Source organism: Nanorana parkeri, unplaced genomic scaffold, assembly GCF_000935625.1.
Source record: "Nanorana parkeri isolate BGI_ZX_2015 unplaced genomic scaffold, ASM93562v1 scaffold115, whole genome shotgun sequence".
NCBI lineage: Eukaryota > Metazoa > Chordata > Amphibia > Anura > Dicroglossidae > Nanorana > Nanorana parkeri.
Genome location: NW_017306383.1, coordinates 1,874,732 through 1,893,127, shown reverse-complemented (window position 1 = coordinate 1,893,127; position 18,396 = coordinate 1,874,732). Strand labels below are relative to the sequence as shown.

Below are 18,396 nucleotides of genomic sequence, written 5' to 3'. Positions count from 1 at the left end.
AGCAGCACAGAGTGTCAGAGTGTGGGGGGTTTACACATTATTGGGGTACATGCAAGTGTCCGGTCATGGTGAGCTGACACCTGACGGTACCCCAATAATGTGTCACCTATTAACATCTATCACCAGGCCACGTACCCAGCACACACACCATCTGCAGTCTTTGGGGTCCTATGCAAACTGTTTGCTCTTCATCCTCTGATGATGTCGGATGATTTTTCAGTCTGACTCACTCACCCTCTCTTGAGCAATTCTAGCGGTGGAGACCATCCCAGGCCCAGCCACACAGTGTGCAGGTGACAGAGCAGAAGAACACACACTTGCTAAGCGCCCCTATCATACACTGTGTATGGAAAGGAGATTCAGGGGTGATCCAGCAGTGTGTCCTATATACTGCCTGCATTCTATATATGGCCCATTTATAATGCAGGCAGTATATATAATATAATATGGGGGCAAATACAGAGGATGGGGAAGCTGGCAGACATACAGCAGTGCTGTGACATCACTGAACGGCCCCCACAGCAACCAAAAAAAAATTGCCGATTCACCAATACCATTTTTTCCAGACCGAGTACGAGTACCGATACTTTTCCTCAAGTAGTCAACAATACCAATTACTGATACCTTTTTTTTGTGTCATGTGATAGTTTTTCTAAAACAATACAGAGTATTGATTTTAGGACAGTGGTGAAGTGCCAGGGCCTGGCCGTAGCTGCAACCACTGCAAACCTGGTAGTTCTGTTACTGATTCCAAGTTGTACAGGGACTACAAATCCAGCCATATATTATAAAGCAATGCAGAATAATAACATCGGCTTTAGACGACTACAAATCCCAGCAATACATTATACACCAATATCGAAGGCCAACCGGCTATAGAGCACTACAGATCCCAGCAATACACTATATAGCAATGCCGAATGGCAACTGCCTATAGAGGATTACAAATATCAGCAGTATATTATACAGCAATGCAGAATAATAAGAAGTTACATGTCAGCCTGATGTCCCCAGTGGAGGATCTCAGTAGGGCTGTGCAAGGTCTCAGGAGGCAGTGTGGGGTCTCAGGAGGCAGTGTGGGCTCTCACCAGGGCTATACAAGGTCTCAGCAGGGTATCACCAGGGTTCTGCAGGGTCTCACCAGGGCTCTGCAGGGTCTGAGAAGGCTGTGCGGGGGTCTCACCAGGGCAGTGCAGGGTCTCACAAGGGCAGTGCAGGGTCTCACAAGGGCAGTGCGGGGACTGAGGAGGCTGTGTGGGGACTGAGGAGGCTGTGTGGGGTCTCACCAGGGCTGTGCGGGGTCTCAGGAGGCTGTGCAGGGTCTCACCAGGCCTGTGCAGGGTCTTAGGACTCCAGGAAGGAGGAGATGTGTAGTGCAAGGTCTTCCCAGGGCAGTGTGCGGTCTCACCAGGGCTGTGCAGGGACTGAGGAGGCTGTGTGGGGACTGAGGAGGCTGTGTGGGGTCTCACCAGGGCTGTGTGGGGTCTTAGGACCCCAGGAAGGAGGAGATGTGTGAACAGGCACTGCGAGATACCCGATATCAGCTTTAAGTATCAGGTCATTTTCACAAGTGAGAGTATCCCTAGCCCGGAGCCCCCCACCACCACCAGCACGGAAGCCGCTGGTTGAGGCTGCACCTTAGGCGGCAGGAAGTATCCAATCAAGTGCAAGGAAAACATGTTTTTTGTTAGCACATGATTGGAAGAAGGAAGTCAGGTGAGCCTCATTCACTGAGTTTATTCTCTTGCAAAGTGAACAACTTATTTACCCTTAGAAAACCAACTGCACTGTGTCTACTTTAGACTCATTTAAAATGGATTGTTGGGCAGTCTAGGGGGAGTGAGCATGTGCTGCTGGTGGGGCCACCATTAACATGAACATGTTGCTTTGCCATGCATGAGCAAAGCGTAGGTTTGGAACCAAGCTTATACTGAACTAAATAAACGTTTTGTTTTTTCCCTTCAGAAAGGAGACACTTCCCCGGGAATGACCTTGCTATAGAATGAACATTCAATATTCCAGAAAAACTAAACATAATGCCAGAGAGACCAACTTCTGAGAAAATGTTTCAACATTAATAGGATGTTTTCAACTACTGGTATCTACAGCAAACCGACATGTCTGGCTTTAGTTGGCCTTTAATCTGTGTTACATGGGGTCATTCAAGAATACAAGTTGTTTTAGGTATTATACAGCCCCCTGAAGGATTTTTTAGAAAGATATAGAGTAGACATTTTATAATATCACTCAAATGCAATCCCTACATTTAGTGGGAGGGATGTGAAAGGCGACACCAGTACTTAAATAATTTGAGCAAAATAGCAGTTGGAAGAATCTCATCCTTGGGAAAGGACTATGATTGTCATGCCTGGACACTGCAGCAACTGAGCAACTGATCAGGGGATTTGCTGCAATTGACAGGCCTGCAGTCCTCTCTGTCCTTTCACAGACAAAATCATATATATAATTTATTTTCCAATTGTATTTGTAATTTTAGAAAAGACATGTATAGATTTTTTCTTGTAAACTTGTAAAAGAGGAATAAGGGTTATTAAAAAATGGAAAAATACAGTGCTGGCGAACAGACCAGAAAACGTTATAGGATGCTCTCTATGAGTAAGCCGCAATGGTGAAACACGTTCAAGGTGGAGCATACATGGGGAGAAACTATTTCTCTATAAATAAAATTTTACTTTCCGTGAAGAACCTTGGAGTGCAGCTATTTCTGGATTTAGCTCTTATAGAATGCCGTCACAGATTAAAACAGGTCTTGATACTACATCTATAAATAATCACATGACCATTGGACAATTACATAAAATCAGAGCAGTCTTTAAAATAAGTAAATTAGTAGACTCAGTTTTCAGGTTAACTTAACAGTAAAAATATGTTGATAATAAAAATGCAGAGAGAAGCAAACAAATGGTGTCTTTAAAAACAGCCTAAATGTTTTATAGTTTCTTATGGCAGAGTTGTTTAGATCTGTAAATCAATTCTATTGACATTTTTTAAGCTGGCAGGACAGCTAATATGCAAATGAACCAATCTCCTAAACCAGACACCCAGAATAATTTATTGGCTGTGCCACTCACCTTTCAGATAATTGGAAATTAGTGGAATTCCTGCTATTTCTGTGCCTACAGACGGAAAGCACTAGATAGAACTCTCTTAATGGTTTTTAGAAACAAAACTTTTTTTCCCCTAATTTAGACATGGTAAACTATGACATGCTGAAAACAAGGAAAGACCATGCATTAGACCCCCGTTACTTCTCTGACTTGTGAAATTTGGAGTTGGGGACCCCACAAATAAATCTTGATAAAACGTCATCTGAGATAGAAATTGGGATTCATCCGAAAGTTTTGTTTTGGGAAATTCATATTTGTTTGCATTCGTTATTTCTGTCATTTGGAAATTTGGATGCATCCGAATGTATGAATTTCTGAAAATTAATCTGAAAAAACAAATTTTGGGCTAAACATGTCTAATGTTCACTTTTCAAAGAACATGTTTCCCTTTGCATGATCATTTTCCCTCAGCTTAGCAAATGCTGTGAAAATTCACTTTGCAGAAAATTATTACCCAATTATGTGCAAGGAATTTTTGTTATTACGTGATTGGATGATGGAAGTCAGCAGAGCTTTACCTCACTCACTAAGCTAAGGGAAAATTCCCTTTGCTAAATGAACAGCCTATTTGCCTTTAGCAAATCAACACCACTTTCACTGCATTCCATAAGCCAATGCTGGTGCTTGATGATTGGCTGCCCAGGCACTGAGTGCTGTCACTTAGATGCTCTGAGTTCTGTAAGTTCCAAGCTGTGATTTCCAACCTAATGTTTTTTTTGTTTTTTTATATTCTGCTGGTGGACAAACTGAGCTGCAGACATGCAAAGAGATGGGGTGTACTGTATGTGCAACTTGGATGGGCAGCATTAAAATACACTTGTTTTTCCCTGCGCAAGTTTAGTTTAAGTATGCACAAGAACGTCTTATCTATAAAGTGGCTCTCAAATTTATTGTTAAAGTGACATGACCTGTTATAAGTTATTACAACACATACAAACCAGTGGGAGGAACAGGTATGTGCAAAAAGGTTTTTAACCCATCCATACCTGCAACATCTGTATAATTTTAGGGCATGGACTGGCAGAAAGGTCAGTCCTATTATTTATAAGTGACCCTGTGGTGACATGATGTATATTGCAAATGTTGCTCATTACTTCAGTTTTCCTTTAAACTATATGTTGGCTAAAAAAACACTAATCATTATTCCCAACAGAACGTTAAGATGAAATCTATACATAAGAAAACCATATAATATACAGTAGTCACTAATAGAAATTTACAAAGTATGCCATAGCACTGTATAACTAAGAAACACTGCTCAATTCTGCTTACCTTTTCGAAGCTGCTGTTCTTCTGTAAACTCCAGGTCAAGCATAAGATCATCTTCATCCAATTCACAGGACCCCAAATTGTTTAACACATCCTAGAGAGAGAGAGAAAAGAAGATGTTAAAGCAACCAAAGAAGCCCAGGTTGTCCTCACACATTTTAGGAATAGTCAGATTTTACATTATCACTGCCACCAGGGTCCCATCAAACTGATAAAGGAAATGTATTTCTTTGCACAAATGCAACACGCTGGAATATGTATTTATTGGATTGGAATAACAGCACCACACCATATCTGTCTGAGGAACTTGTGCTGTTTTTTGGTCCTATTGGCAGACCAATTACATCTCTTTTCCCCCAGGACTGTACAACTACAAACTGAATTCCCAGATCAAAAAATGTAAAGCATGTACAATCAGTGACATAATGTGCTGGTTTGTATTTGCTCTAGAAGGACCTCTAAAGGAAAACTACAATGGTTATAAGTCAATTCTACTTTTTTGGGGGTTTATATGATTTCTAACCTATGCATAATATTTTTTTTACCATTTATATCTAATTTGTATTGTAAAAACAAACATTTAATGCACGGTACACACTTGACACTGGGGCATCGACAATTATATGTTTTCTAGCTGAAGTGGTTTCCTTTTAGGGCCCTTTCACATGGGCTTTTCAATCAGACCCATCTGTCAGTTTTTCAGGCGGACCTGAATTGGAAGCACATTGTTAGTCTATGGATAGTGTGTGGATTTGCATCAAATGGTAGCACATTCAGTACCACTCACTTTTCACTTTATAAAAGGGCTTCTTTGCCCACTTTTATTAACGCTCAATTCAAAAGAAAACTCCATACAGGTGTTCCCTCGCAGGGGTTTTCACACATAAAGAACTGTTTTCTGTCACAACAACAACAGTTTTCAGTCTCACCGACTTCAAGTTGGTCCTTTAACTAAAACGTCCACTGGCCACACAGGCGGATCGCCACACAGGCGGATCGCCACACACACTGTCTGCTCCCCAGTCCACCAGACACACAGTCTGGTTCTAGGGTGGGGCCTTCTCTTAGGAGGCTGGGACTTCTTGTAGAGGCCCTAACAAGCCAGCTAGCTTTAGCTGGGCTTGTTACCTCCGAGCCTCCAGCCCTCTCAGCACTTCCCCCTAGAGGAAGAACTTCATTAGTACATCTGAACACAGACATCCCCACCTGCCTGCTGCCACAATAGCCAGACCTAAATGGACGGGCATACATTTACATGTGGTAATCCCCAGTTCTGGCCAGGTCTGGCAAAACAAACAGATCAGAGTTCCATTTTGGCGGACCTGATTGTGCAAGATTGGGGGTAATCGTAAGATGCAGGAAACAAGTGGACAGACACGGATTACACAATGGTGACATCCATTCTAATCAACAGAGGATCCATGCATGGGTCCCCTCCAGATCACCGTGTGAAAAAGGTAATTTTCTCATGGATAAAAAATATTCATCCAGTGCTGCCACCTGCAGACATACCACCATACCAAGAGACAATGCAGGTCTTCTTCTGACTTGAATGTCTCCAAGTGTCATTCAACCCACTTCCTGTGAGCCAAGGTCATCAAGGGCATGCCCCCTGGGGTGCGTCATTAAGGTGCCCTGGAATCAAAGGAGAAAGCAACAGAGAACAGCTGTTCTCTGCAGTAGTCAGGAACAGCACACTTCCCACACATACACCTTCCACAAAGAAATACAGGAGAATTAGTGTTCTGCAGCCGATGCCGGCTTCCTTTTTCCGGGTTCCGTCGCTTGCGAGTGTACACGTTGCAGGGGAGCGGGATATTAAAAAAAATTACAAAGACGAAAAAAAAGCGAAAAAAAATTGACCGAAAAATGACATGAAAAAAAATTAAAAATCATACCGCCAGGGAGGTTAACAAGCCAGCTAGCTCCAGCTGGGCTTGTTACCTCCAAGCCTCCAGCCCTCTCTGCACTTCACCCTAGAGGACAACCTTTAGTATAACACGTGAACCTGGCATATACATCTCTGCCATTCTGGCTAGACCCAGGCGTTTTTTTCAGCCTGCTGCCACAGAATCCTTATAAAATCAGGTAAGGTAGTCTATATCTTTACACAGTGTTTAATAGTACTAGCCATGGCTGTATTCATATCTTTTCAAGATTCACAGCAATTAAAACAAACATCCCCTAGAACTACGTATACCATAACATTTTTCTTCCAAGGTTCTTTAATTGCAGATCTGCAGTGCTTATTCTCCCCCAGCAAATAAACAGAAACAATAAAAATTCTCTTGTAAAAGCTTGGAGAATAAAAAGGAGCAATGCATTTTCATTTCATGGAAGAATAATACCGCTTTGCATCTATTTCTTTGTCCATGGTGAAATGAAACAGGATGCTACATTGAATATCTAAAAAATGTATAAAAGTGCTAGCATTTTTACACAAGAGATACAATTATACAGTATATAAATACTGAAAATAAAGAAAGCTATAGACACAGAATCATAACGGGAAAATAAATTGATTTTAGCTTCCAGACATTTAGAATATGCACTGCAGACCTATGACATTGTGTTTTTGAAGGTTTAGCATGGGTCCCTGTACTTTTTAAAATTGACTTGCCATTATTAAAAGGAAATTACAAACCTGAAGACTATTCTGAAAATCATCAAAATACACCAATTACCATCAGACTACTGAAGTGAATTACAAGTGACCATAATCCCCCTTTGAGAATGAATCAGTGAAAAGCAAGAAGAGGAAATAAAAAAAATGTTGTTTCTAGAAAGGCATCAATACTTTTTTTATCTTGTTCAATACAAGGACTTGAAAGTTTACATGTTTACAGTGCACAGATGTAATGCTTACTATGTGTAGTTGAAATAAAATCTATTATAAAAACACCAATACATGCAGGCATGTGTTCAATAAAAACACCTATTGTAGCTAAAGTCATATTAAAGTCAAAAGGGTTTTAAGCTTTTTTAAATGCTGATGAAATCACTTACAATGGATGCTGCTCCTTGATGTGTAAATGTTTTAGCGTTCTGAATAATCAGCTGGTCCCCTGAGCACTGGCCCTGATATCCTGTTTTAGGGTGGCTCCTTTTACTTGTAGGGTCCTACGGATCCCCCCTTGTGTGTGCTAAAAGGCTGCATGTGTTTACAAACCACAAGAACAAACATTTTACCGCTAGACTGCAAAATAAAGAAAATACACTGTCTAACTATTAGCGTTAAAAACAGAGGTTTTATTTGCACAACTTTTGCTAAATATATGGAAGCCGCACTGCCACGTCAAGACCCCTCTGTGTAGTGTGGCCCAAATTCTAATCTACGAGAGCCTCCATCTTGGATCATATATAGCAAAGGACAAACTGAGTGCAGGTACTCCAGGAAGTAGGCAATTTCCCCTTAAGTTGTGCAACTAAAACCTATGTTTTAATGCTAATAGACAGTTTCAGGCTGGATGGTATACTGGGAATTTTTGTGTTTGTACCGTGTAAAGCTCCTCCATGTGCACCTTGCTTTAAAAGCTAGTTATACATTGATTTATGTGGTTGCCATTTGCTTTGTTTACAAACACACAGGCACAGTAAGGCAATCCATGCCCCTCCTTCCTGTTTACTGCTCCCCTCTAGCTGTGATCAGCTATTTGCTGGGTAGACTATATTTGTTTAATCTGATTTTCATAAATGGGAAAAAATAAAGTTTGAGACTTATATACTACTTTAAGGTGTATGTCAAACAGTTTGTTTCTAGTTTTGGATACAGTGGGGAAGATTAGAACTCCTGTCAAGGTTTTACCACTATCTGGTTAGAGAGATCCACCCTCATTTCCTGTCCTGCTCACATTGGTTTCACCAGACATTATGTAAGGGAAAATTTGCAACACTGACACAAACATAAATAGAAACCTGGCAGTAGGTCTAGGATTCCCCATCTCTTCTTATTTTTGTTTAATGTGTTGCTGTTGGAGAGCTCCCTCATTTTAGCAGGACAAAAAGTGAGGGGAAACCTTTTTATTGGAGCCCCAGATAGCAGCAAAATCCTGATATGGTTTCTAGCCCTTACTCATTCTATCCAAAACTATAAAACATATTCGCTTGACATGCACTTTAACAGCAGCAGGAGGAAAATCAGGCCTCTAAGCAGACTGTGCTGTTTGGCAGGGCTGTATGAATCTCCAGACTGAATGGACAAAAATACAGATTAATTGGCAAATAAAACAGCTCTCACATATGTTTATATCTGTGTATTTAGCTGTTTGACTGGAGTTCAGGTTTAATATATTGATGAATGTTGGTGCTGGAATTCTAGCTTTCCAAATCCTGCTCCTGTCCTTAAATAGTTTTTTGTTAAGGATTAAGGAGATAAAACAATATGCAAATTAAAGATTCCCCACTTCCTAAAACTGTTCTTTGTCTGCTCATCATCACATTGACAACAAATCTTACAGAGGGAAGCAGCTAGTTAAAAGAAAGCTCTAGTGGTGGCATGTGCCTCTGTGAAGACCTTTATGTGCTAATGCAGGAGTAGAGTAGGGAAAGATGTTTTTTTTCTAGAATTATGTTGAATCATGTAGCCATTTAAGTTACTTTGAGAGCTAGCATTGTAGAAGAAAGGTGCTGTAGGCAAATTACTGTATATGCCGCTGAACTGGAACGGATTAAGAGGAAAACGGTACACCTGCCTTCTACAACGAAAATAGTTATATAACAATGAGCAGAACAAGTTCACTGCTAATATATACCCTAGGCATTTTACCATGTGAGAACAAAGCAACAGATAGTAATTACAAGACATAATAATAACACTATCAATATCACTAACTCATCTCAAATGTGGCAATGTCACAGTTCAGCTGCAGACTTGCAGCTGAGCTGTTACTTGTAGTTCTACAAGTATATACATATCTTTTACCCCTGGTTCTGCAGGGCTGTGCTGGTGCTTGTAGTCCTCTAGACATGTGCTCTGAACCTGACTCACTCTTGCACCTGCCTGCAAGCTTTAGGCGTCTGCCGACCTCTCCTGCTGTTTCTTATGCAGTTTCTCGGCCAATCAGTGCAGTCTGCTTGTGGCCAATCCTGTGGACCCTCCCTCTTCCTTTCTCCATTTAAACTCAGGGCAGCGAATGGCACGCGGCCCGAGCAATGCTTTCCTAAGCTAGTTGCCGAGTCCCCCATTTGTGATTTACCCTGAATTCCTGGAAGTTTTCCAATGTACTGAACCTTTGGCTTGTCATTGGAAATCCCTGTCTACCGGCTGCACTGTGCTTCCATTTTGTCCTTGGAAATCCCTGTCTACAGTCTACGCTGTACTTCGCTTAGTCCCTGGAAGTCTTCAGCCTGTCCCTAACCTTTGATTTGTACCCTTTACCTGCTAGGTGAGTTGGGTGGACCTAGGGATTGTGACCTGGGGTCAGCACGCAGCCAAGCCCATCTCCACCATCAGGAGCTCTGGCGAATACCGGCTGGCTCTTAGATTCCACATCCTGGGGAACCCCTGCCACCTACTCAGCATACCATGCCACCTACTCAGCATTGCAGCACCCTGCCTTGTATTTGAACTTTCAGCTTTAGCAGACTTCCACTACCTCATTCAGTTCCCCTGCTGGTACTCCAGCTCTGGGAGTCGTCAGCCTACACTGCTTGGACCCTTTTCTCTGAGGGCCCCTGCCAGTGTAGTGGAAAGGGTCCACATACCGGACTCCAGTTCATACCCATGAGTCCCAATCCTGACAGGTAAGTATTGATTTAGCTATTTATTGCACACCAAGAAGAGACGGCTGAGTCATGAACTCAAGCACAAAGCTCAAGAACAAACAAAAAAAATCTGTACTTCTCGTAGTTTTTTTAGAAAAGAGTCTGACCTCATAGCACACCCGCACAAAGCTGTGGTCATCTACTAGTTGATTAGCAAAAATATCTAAAAAAAATTTAATGAACACAACTGCCTAGCTCCACTAATTCCATCACTATTTTATGTATTGCACAGAAGCTCTGTCACGCTCTTTAATTAATAAAAATATATGTTATTAATAAAGCAGGAATATTTTCTTTGCCAGCTGAAAAGATATCTAGTTATTAACTTGTATATTTTCTATACACAGCTATTCAAATTAAACCAGAAATCTGTTTTCAGTTTTGCAGACCTTTATACCACGATTGCAGAAGGAGAATTTTTGCTGCAGAGAATGGAATTGCCTATTAATATGGTTACATTTTCCTTTATACTGGAACTACATCCCTAAGTGTATGCTAATTCATTTTACTTTGGAAAACCACACTGCAAATGCTAATGCGGCTATTTAGCAATGCACAAAAGGAACATTTATTTTTCTTTTAGATTGTGCCATTATAATACCCAGAGAACATAACACAATTCATATCCCTCACTAACCCAGAGGTGATAACAATCTTATGTCTACCACAGCCAAGAATCACACACATACAGTATATGCACTTTAGATGCAGATCCCCTTTACTGTTCAGCAAGACATTACCAATAAGATAGCAAACGTCATGTCCGTAGTGTCTCTGTGGAACCCAGTCACACAGTAATACATTTTCATTGATCCCAGAACAGTTTGTAAAAATCATTGCGCAATCTGCATGGAAAGGTAGTGTGTGCTAGCAAGGTACCTTTTGTATCACCAAATTTGATTTCAGCACTATTTAGGAATTGTGTAAAAAAAAAGACCTTTTAGAGTAGATGAAACAGTCCAAAAATGGGGTTAATCTATTCTAGGTATATTTTTACTTAGTTGAATAACCGTGAATAAGGTGCAACTATATATACTTCAGTAATCCAATCATGTGCAAGCAAACATTACATTTTTTAAATTTTATTATCCCAAGTAAGAATGTTTGGGTATGCTTTGCTTATTAAATGTTCACTTAGCTTAACCTCAGTCACTAAGTTAAGTGAAAGTTCACTTTCGTAAGTGAAGACTCTTTCAGTAAACCAAGCCCTTTGAAACAATAACCCAGAATAAGTATGCAGATAAGGAAGTTCCTAGACTTTTCTCTGTTCTGGGTCAATGACTCAAAATTACTTGAAGCCAGATTAATATAACAGCCAGGGGACTAGCATTTCCTGAGGAGGTCAGCAATTGCAAAGAAAGAACTTTCAAATGTTATCACAAATAAAAATACTATTATCTTGTTAAAATGCCAGTACAAAATAGGCATTAGAGTATATATATTTTTTTTCCTTTCCTAGGTACCAACAATGGACCAAAAATGTCACAGCTAGCCAAAGTGAACATAAATACTAAATGGGACTTAACCAGTAAAAGATAATTAAATAGGTTATACAAATCCTATATACAATTTTTTTTACATATAATAATTACAGTTTTATCAAATAAAAACCACACTGACACGAGTCACATATTTACAGCATATTTGCCTATTATGTTCCCTCCAAGAGAGGCAAATAGGGAAAACGTATCTGCAAGAGGCTGAGGTCATGCCAAATTCAGGTAGTTACCTGCTTGCATTTAAAAAAATACATGCAATGATGTATTACCAACTACAAATCTGCATCAATGTGTGTCTTTTTATAACTGCCTGAAGTTCAGCTTTTAAATAATTCTGAACAAGCATTAGAAACATTGTACAGATATTCCTCACTTTACGACTTACCTGTTTTGCAACCAATCACACTTACCACCAGCTCTCCGACCGTACATGCGGGAACGTGGCAGCGGCAGTGCGACGTCTCGCCGGCGGAAGTACTGTACTCTTTTATGGTATCGGTAAGTACTTTATTGACTGATTTACAGTACACTGTACAGTACTGTACATCTGCAACACTATACAGCACTGTACTAATCCTGTACAATACTGTATACAGTTCCTCGCTTAACGACCAATTCGTTTAACGACCTGGTCGTAGGAATGGAACTCGGTCGTTAAGTGAGGAATACCTGTATAACGAACCCTAATTCACCTGTTGGCCAGCCGACAGCCTGCTTCTGACAGTTGGGCGGAGCCAGCCACTTTCAGAGAGATCAGCGTTCCTGGTTACCTGCTTAGATCGGTCATTCACTCGGCTGCCCTCGGCAGCTCAGTGAATAGACCCCTAAGTGTCATTGTTATTTTACTGTGTGTTATATATGCTTAGTCTACCTTTGGATACATTTACAATTATTCTAGAGATCTGAAGACATTTGCCTAAGGCTGTGTTTATGCTTCTACTTCCCTTTTATCAGCATGCCCTCTATTTTTTCATTGTTCCTCTGCCTTCTGCAAATTCAACATTGTTGTACTGATTTGTTACAAATTTTACAGGTAAAGATAGCCATACAGGGCCATGTATCATAAACGGCAATCTGATTATCATCTGCAATGTTTACTTGAGGACTGGGTATGTTCCTGAGTAATATCAAGTGTTTCCTACCATTAGGTAGCAACTGCCCCTGGTGAATTTGAGATCAGGGAGATGCCTCCCTCCCTATAATTACACTCAGTGGGATTATTAGCCTATCATACTGTCCTGTTTGCATACCCAAAGGATTCCGAAGTGACAAGATTCATTGTATCAAAAGATGTCTTATTTATTTGTCCTTATTTGTCAATGTTTTAAGCCATTTATTGCTTAAAATATTCTTCTTCCTTATCAAATGACATGATACAAAACACTCTCTTTAAATAAATATTTCCTTATCTCCAAAAAACAGCAGTACACTAAATACACCTGCAGCTCATGTTTTTTTCCCCAGGATGAGTAAAATAGCATTTGTTTATTAGAGTGAGCTAAAAAACAAAAAGTCTTCAGAGTAAGTTCTTAATCATTTGTGCTGGAGACAAATACACACAAGGCAAATGTATTTTAATGATTGGAAATCCATGCAGTCAGGCACCAAGACAGTTCGGAGAATCTCAGCAGTAGCTTCAATGACTTTAATGTTCTGGCATAGCTCTGGTTGCCTTTAGTTCATTCTGCTCTCCGTTGCTTCTGGTATTTCTAGTTTTATCTGCACAGTCAAAACATTGCACCTTTATATTCCACCAGCATTTGCTTTGCAAATATTTGGAATACAAATGTATGTAAATACAATGCTAGGACTATTATTCAATCTGGAGGGCATATTATTGATTTTGTGAAACAAAAATGATTCATATATGCCACTTGAGCACAAGAAAATAAAAAAAATATAAATATGTATTTTGAAAATTATCTTAGATTTAAAGTACAGGTGTACCTGTAACAAAACTAATGCTAACCCCCTCTCCAGCCCCCCTTAACTAATTAACATCTAACCTTCAACCTCTGCTGCTTATTTATTAGGTGTCTCTGCATCAGATCAAACCACTCAAATATAACTGCCAAACAGAGCACAGTCTGGGTATATACGGAGGGCCATATATGAAATATCCATAGTTGTGAGGGTCCAGATTGCATATGTAAACAGATGCATGGGGGTATGGGGTCAGTGTACATACTGTATCTACCACCCCAGCATTTCACTGTTTGATCATTGCCAAACCAATGTCATTCAGCATGGGTAACTAGTAACCCACTATACAGTAGGATTAAAAAGAACAAAACTCAGCAATAGTATCCATTTTAAACTATTACAGAGTTAATAGGGAAGGTGAATAATGGAATCAGAATTAGTCCACATTTATCTGACTGCCCTAACAAGAATTACTCTATGCACATTACCTAGTGCAGCTTTGAAATGGGGCACCGACGTAACCAGAGTCTTTGTTTAAAATGAATGATGATCCTGTTGATGTCTTTAGAGCTACAAAACAATACAATTTAGAGCTACCACAGGCCAAATAATCAAATGCATATTTAGGTTTACCCAGAACCCGAGTGACATGGGATACTCTTACTATGGCAGTATTTTTTCTAATATCCATACCAAACATCCTTTTAAGGCAGACCCAAACTAGGTCTGACTTAACAGCAGATAAACACTGAAGGTGACCATAAAAATAAGCCCATTATTTGATCTCATATGTCAAATAACATTTTCTTTTTTCAAGCAGTACACAAAAAAATGACTGTTGTGTCCCTTGGCAGAGGCAAAACTTACAGTCTCTTAAAGTGACTTTAAACACAGGCGTTAAATGTTAAAGCATTCAAGTACCTTAATTATTAATATTTTTTTTTTAAACACTGTCCTTCCATCTGGAGGGTGGCTACTTTTGTTCCCCATGGTCCCTCTGTGTGTTGTAAAGTAGCCACTGCTCCAAGATTGCTTGCGTGATAGACTATAACTCCAATACAAATTAGCTAATTAAATGTGATATTGTAGCACAGAAGGAGAGACGTCTGATGATCAATCAGCCATCAAGTTAATGGCTGCATATGGGGCAATATTATATAAAAGGCAAGGCTAAGTGCTTGTTAAGGCATGCCCTTGTCAATTCCTATTTTGTTTTCTGAAGTCAGTTACCAAATATACACACAGGTTGTATTGTAGGCTATAAATTAAATATAAAATAAATGTGTGGCTACCAAGAACAGTATGCCTATTTTCAATTTGCTACAAAGTTTGTACACATATTGCAGTTATGTGTAAAAAGAAGCACAGCAATTTGACAGACCTTTCTGTATCAACTGGAACTTACAAGTCATGCAGAGTTTGCAGGGTCCATATCAAGAGTCACAAATTGCTAATGGCAAACATCAGAAAACTACAATAGCCGTCTCTAATGCAGGCCTCTTTGTTTACTGTTACAGGCAAACGGTACAAATCTTTGACCTGCTGGGTCTGGTTTCATTGTCAGTGTGTTTCTTATACATACCTTGCAGCAATATGATATTCTATAGCTGGTTTAAGAAAGACGCATAGTGTGTCAAATGTTACATAGACTACTATAAATGGTATCCCCAGAATACAGCAATAGTATAGTTTACTGCTGTTTACTACTGTTTAACTTAAACAAATTAAGTTAAACTCGATGGACTTGTGTCTGTTTTCAACCTGACTAACTATGTAACTATGTAACTAAGCCATGCTGCAAGAAAATAAAAATAAAAACATAAATCATTTGCATTTTAGCTTCTCATTAGCAGAAAGCATATCTATCCTCTTTACTTCAAATAATGACCTATTAATCCTTTCTTGACTACTGTGGCTGAAACTAATAAAACATCCAGAGTTACCTAATTCTTTATTGACCTCTCGATAGGTAACTGTAGAAGTCCTGATAACAATAAAAGTTTATTGTGCGTTACAGCTAAGTCTATTAAACCCAAACTTCAGTATAGATTTGAGCAGAAGCCGCCCAGCTGTTCAATAAACCTTGTGCAATGAACTTCTAGACTCTCCAGTACAGTATGATTAATAACAGCTACAATGTACATTTTCCTGTTTATCGTTATTCACCATAGGCTATATCAAGATGATCCCAGATTATATATTTGGACCTTTTAAAGCATATCAAAGAATCTTTATAAAGTAGCTTCATATCTTAAAATCTCTTCTGGTCATTAGAAATGGGCTACTGGCTTTCACAATTCAATGTAAAGAAGAGATTGAAAGGTTCCAATAGGGTTTAGCCTGGCCAGGGAACATACACTAATACTTTCCATTGTGACAGGCCACTGTACCGTAATCCAATGCTTAAAGTCAGCTTTTCTATTATATTAAATCTGTGAGCCAAATCTTTCCGGAAAATGGAGCTCTGGAGTTAATGGGATAGCTTGTTGTCTGGCAGGTATTGTACCAATTATGCTTTAAGTGCACACAGACTAATTGCTGTTTGCTTGGGTCTCCATTTCCTTTTGGAGGGCAGCACTGATGGGCATTGACCCAAGCTGTTAACAGTTTAGTAAAATCCCTTCAATTTTATTGAACACAGACATAAATAATGCCCAAGAAAAAAAAAAAAAACTACTCGCTGAATTTTCTAAAATGTTCGTAGAATTAATATAACATGCACTGCCAAATATACCACATTCTATGGTATTATTTAATCCTGCACTGCATTTCCATTATCCTGCTATAATCTGAGCTAGTATTCAAAAGCCATTCATCTGTTTACAGTATTTAGTAGATCCAGTTTTTTTTATTCTATAATGCAATATGAACTTGATAAATGGAAATGGTCTCTTGTGGGAGAATCAAGTAAAAACATATCTTTTGATTACTGTAATAGATCATTGAAATGAGAAAATAAAGTTGAATACAGTTGAAAAAGTCTGTATAAACAGTTTAATGACTCATCTTTATAGCTTAAGGAACTGCTTGTGTAGAAAAGGATGCCGTGACATAGACAGGGTTCAGAAACTGCCCTCATGTGATATTCTGGTGTAAAATGTGCATAATACAAAGCATTTGCCATACAGTAGGTGTCATTTGGCAAGGCTAGGGATAACAGTGAGAAGAAATAGGTGTTACAATTTCAGCTGTGCTTTCATAATTATGCTTAGCTGGTACACAGATCAAATACAAATATGGAAGGTGTTTTATTTGAAAAAGGATTTGTATCTCTGCCCATCCATTCCTGAGATGTACACAGTTTTGCTACACAGCTGTGTGGTTAAGGAATACAGCGGGATCATCTCTCTACCACTTACCTTCTGATTAGACAGTGAAAGAGCAGCAGCAGACTAATGAGGTCATCCTTCACTCACTCTGCTCTCTCTCCTACACTAACTGGATTGGCTCCAAATCTGACTGTTTTTTATAGGGTTATTATGGTTGGAGGGTAATAACAAGTCAAACTCAAAAACTTAAGAGCTGGAAAAAAATACACTTATTTATTTACGTTGGGGTTCATTTATAACAGTGCATGACTTAAAAGAGAACTATGGGGTAAACTTTGTATCCCATAGTTCTCTTAAGAGTCACGGGAGGACATATACTAACCTCCTCCCGTGACCCAAGGCTCAGTATATAGAAGGCTAAAGCTTGCTATATAGTGAGAGCGCCACAGCCGGGATGGATCCTGACAATACTGTCGAGATCCACCCAGCTAGCCGATTGACAGCGGGCTATGCCTATCTACAGGCAGAGCCAGCTGTGCCTGCCCCCTCCCCCATCCATTCCTCCAGTCAGCGCTGGAGGATCGGAGAGGGGGAATCCCTGCAGTGACTAACGCTCTCTTCTGCAGGAGGATGATTGGAAAGTGAGCGAGCGATGGTATGTGTTCGCTCACTTCCCGATTAATAGAGCCGACGTGTGACAGTTTCGTTGTCACACGTCGGTTCTAACTATGAGGATGAGTGAAATCACTCACTTCATAGTTCTCCTTTAAGTGTGGACACCAGGGAGGTAAAAAAACTAAGTGGCTGAATGTTTATAAATGAACAACTTAGGGGGTTATTCACAAAGCTGCCGAAGACAGCCGCTGTTCGGCTATTCACTTCAGCCTTGCACGGCTGATTTTAGCCGTATATCAGCTGCCTTCGGTCAGCCTCATATTCTTTGCATGTTCGGCTGAGCCAAAGTGCAGAGGAAGTTCGACAACATCTGGATCGGCTGACTCGCTGCCGTTCTCTCCTATTCTCATAGGGGCCGAATAGCCGAGTGAATAGCCAGCATTCGGCTCGGCTATTCTGCTCACTACCTCCGGGGAAGTGAGCAGAATAGAAAAGAACTTAAATAAATGAAAAACATTTTTTTACATTATTTAAATAAATTTTAAAAAATTGGAAAAATAAAAAGTTAATAAAATAATAAAAAAATGTAAGAAAATATATAAAAAAAACATGACACATGCCGAACCACCTCCACATGGCTAACTCTCACGACATAATGTAGAATCTGACAGATGGCTGCAAAATATAAACAATCGGGCGGAGCTAGCAGTGACATCAACGTTAGTGCCACCCAACTGTTTAATATTGGCCAGAACCTGCCAGAGTCTTCTAGCAGGTCCCGCTGCAAAAAAAAAAACAACTGGGCAGAGCCGGCCCTGATGTCATGGCCGGCTCTGCCCAGTTGTTGTTGTTTAATTGCAGATCAGTGTCCCCAGGTAATTTGGGGACGCTGATCTGTCATTACAACTGGGCAGAGAGAGACTGGCTGGC

The 18,396-nt window shown here is 39.9% G+C and overlaps 1 protein-coding gene across 1 annotated transcript in view; it reads right to left on the bottom strand.

The window, feature by feature from the left end:
- CCSER1 (coiled-coil serine rich protein 1) overlaps positions 1-18,396 on the bottom strand; it is a 629,863-nt gene that overhangs the window by 399,271 nt on the left and 212,196 nt on the right. Inside the window, exon 4 of the mRNA XM_018553277.1 lies at positions 4,401-4,491. Within this exon, the coding sequence (XP_018408779.1) occupies positions 4,401-4,491 (91 nt within the window). The remainder of the gene's footprint in view (positions 1-4,400; positions 4,492-18,396) is intronic.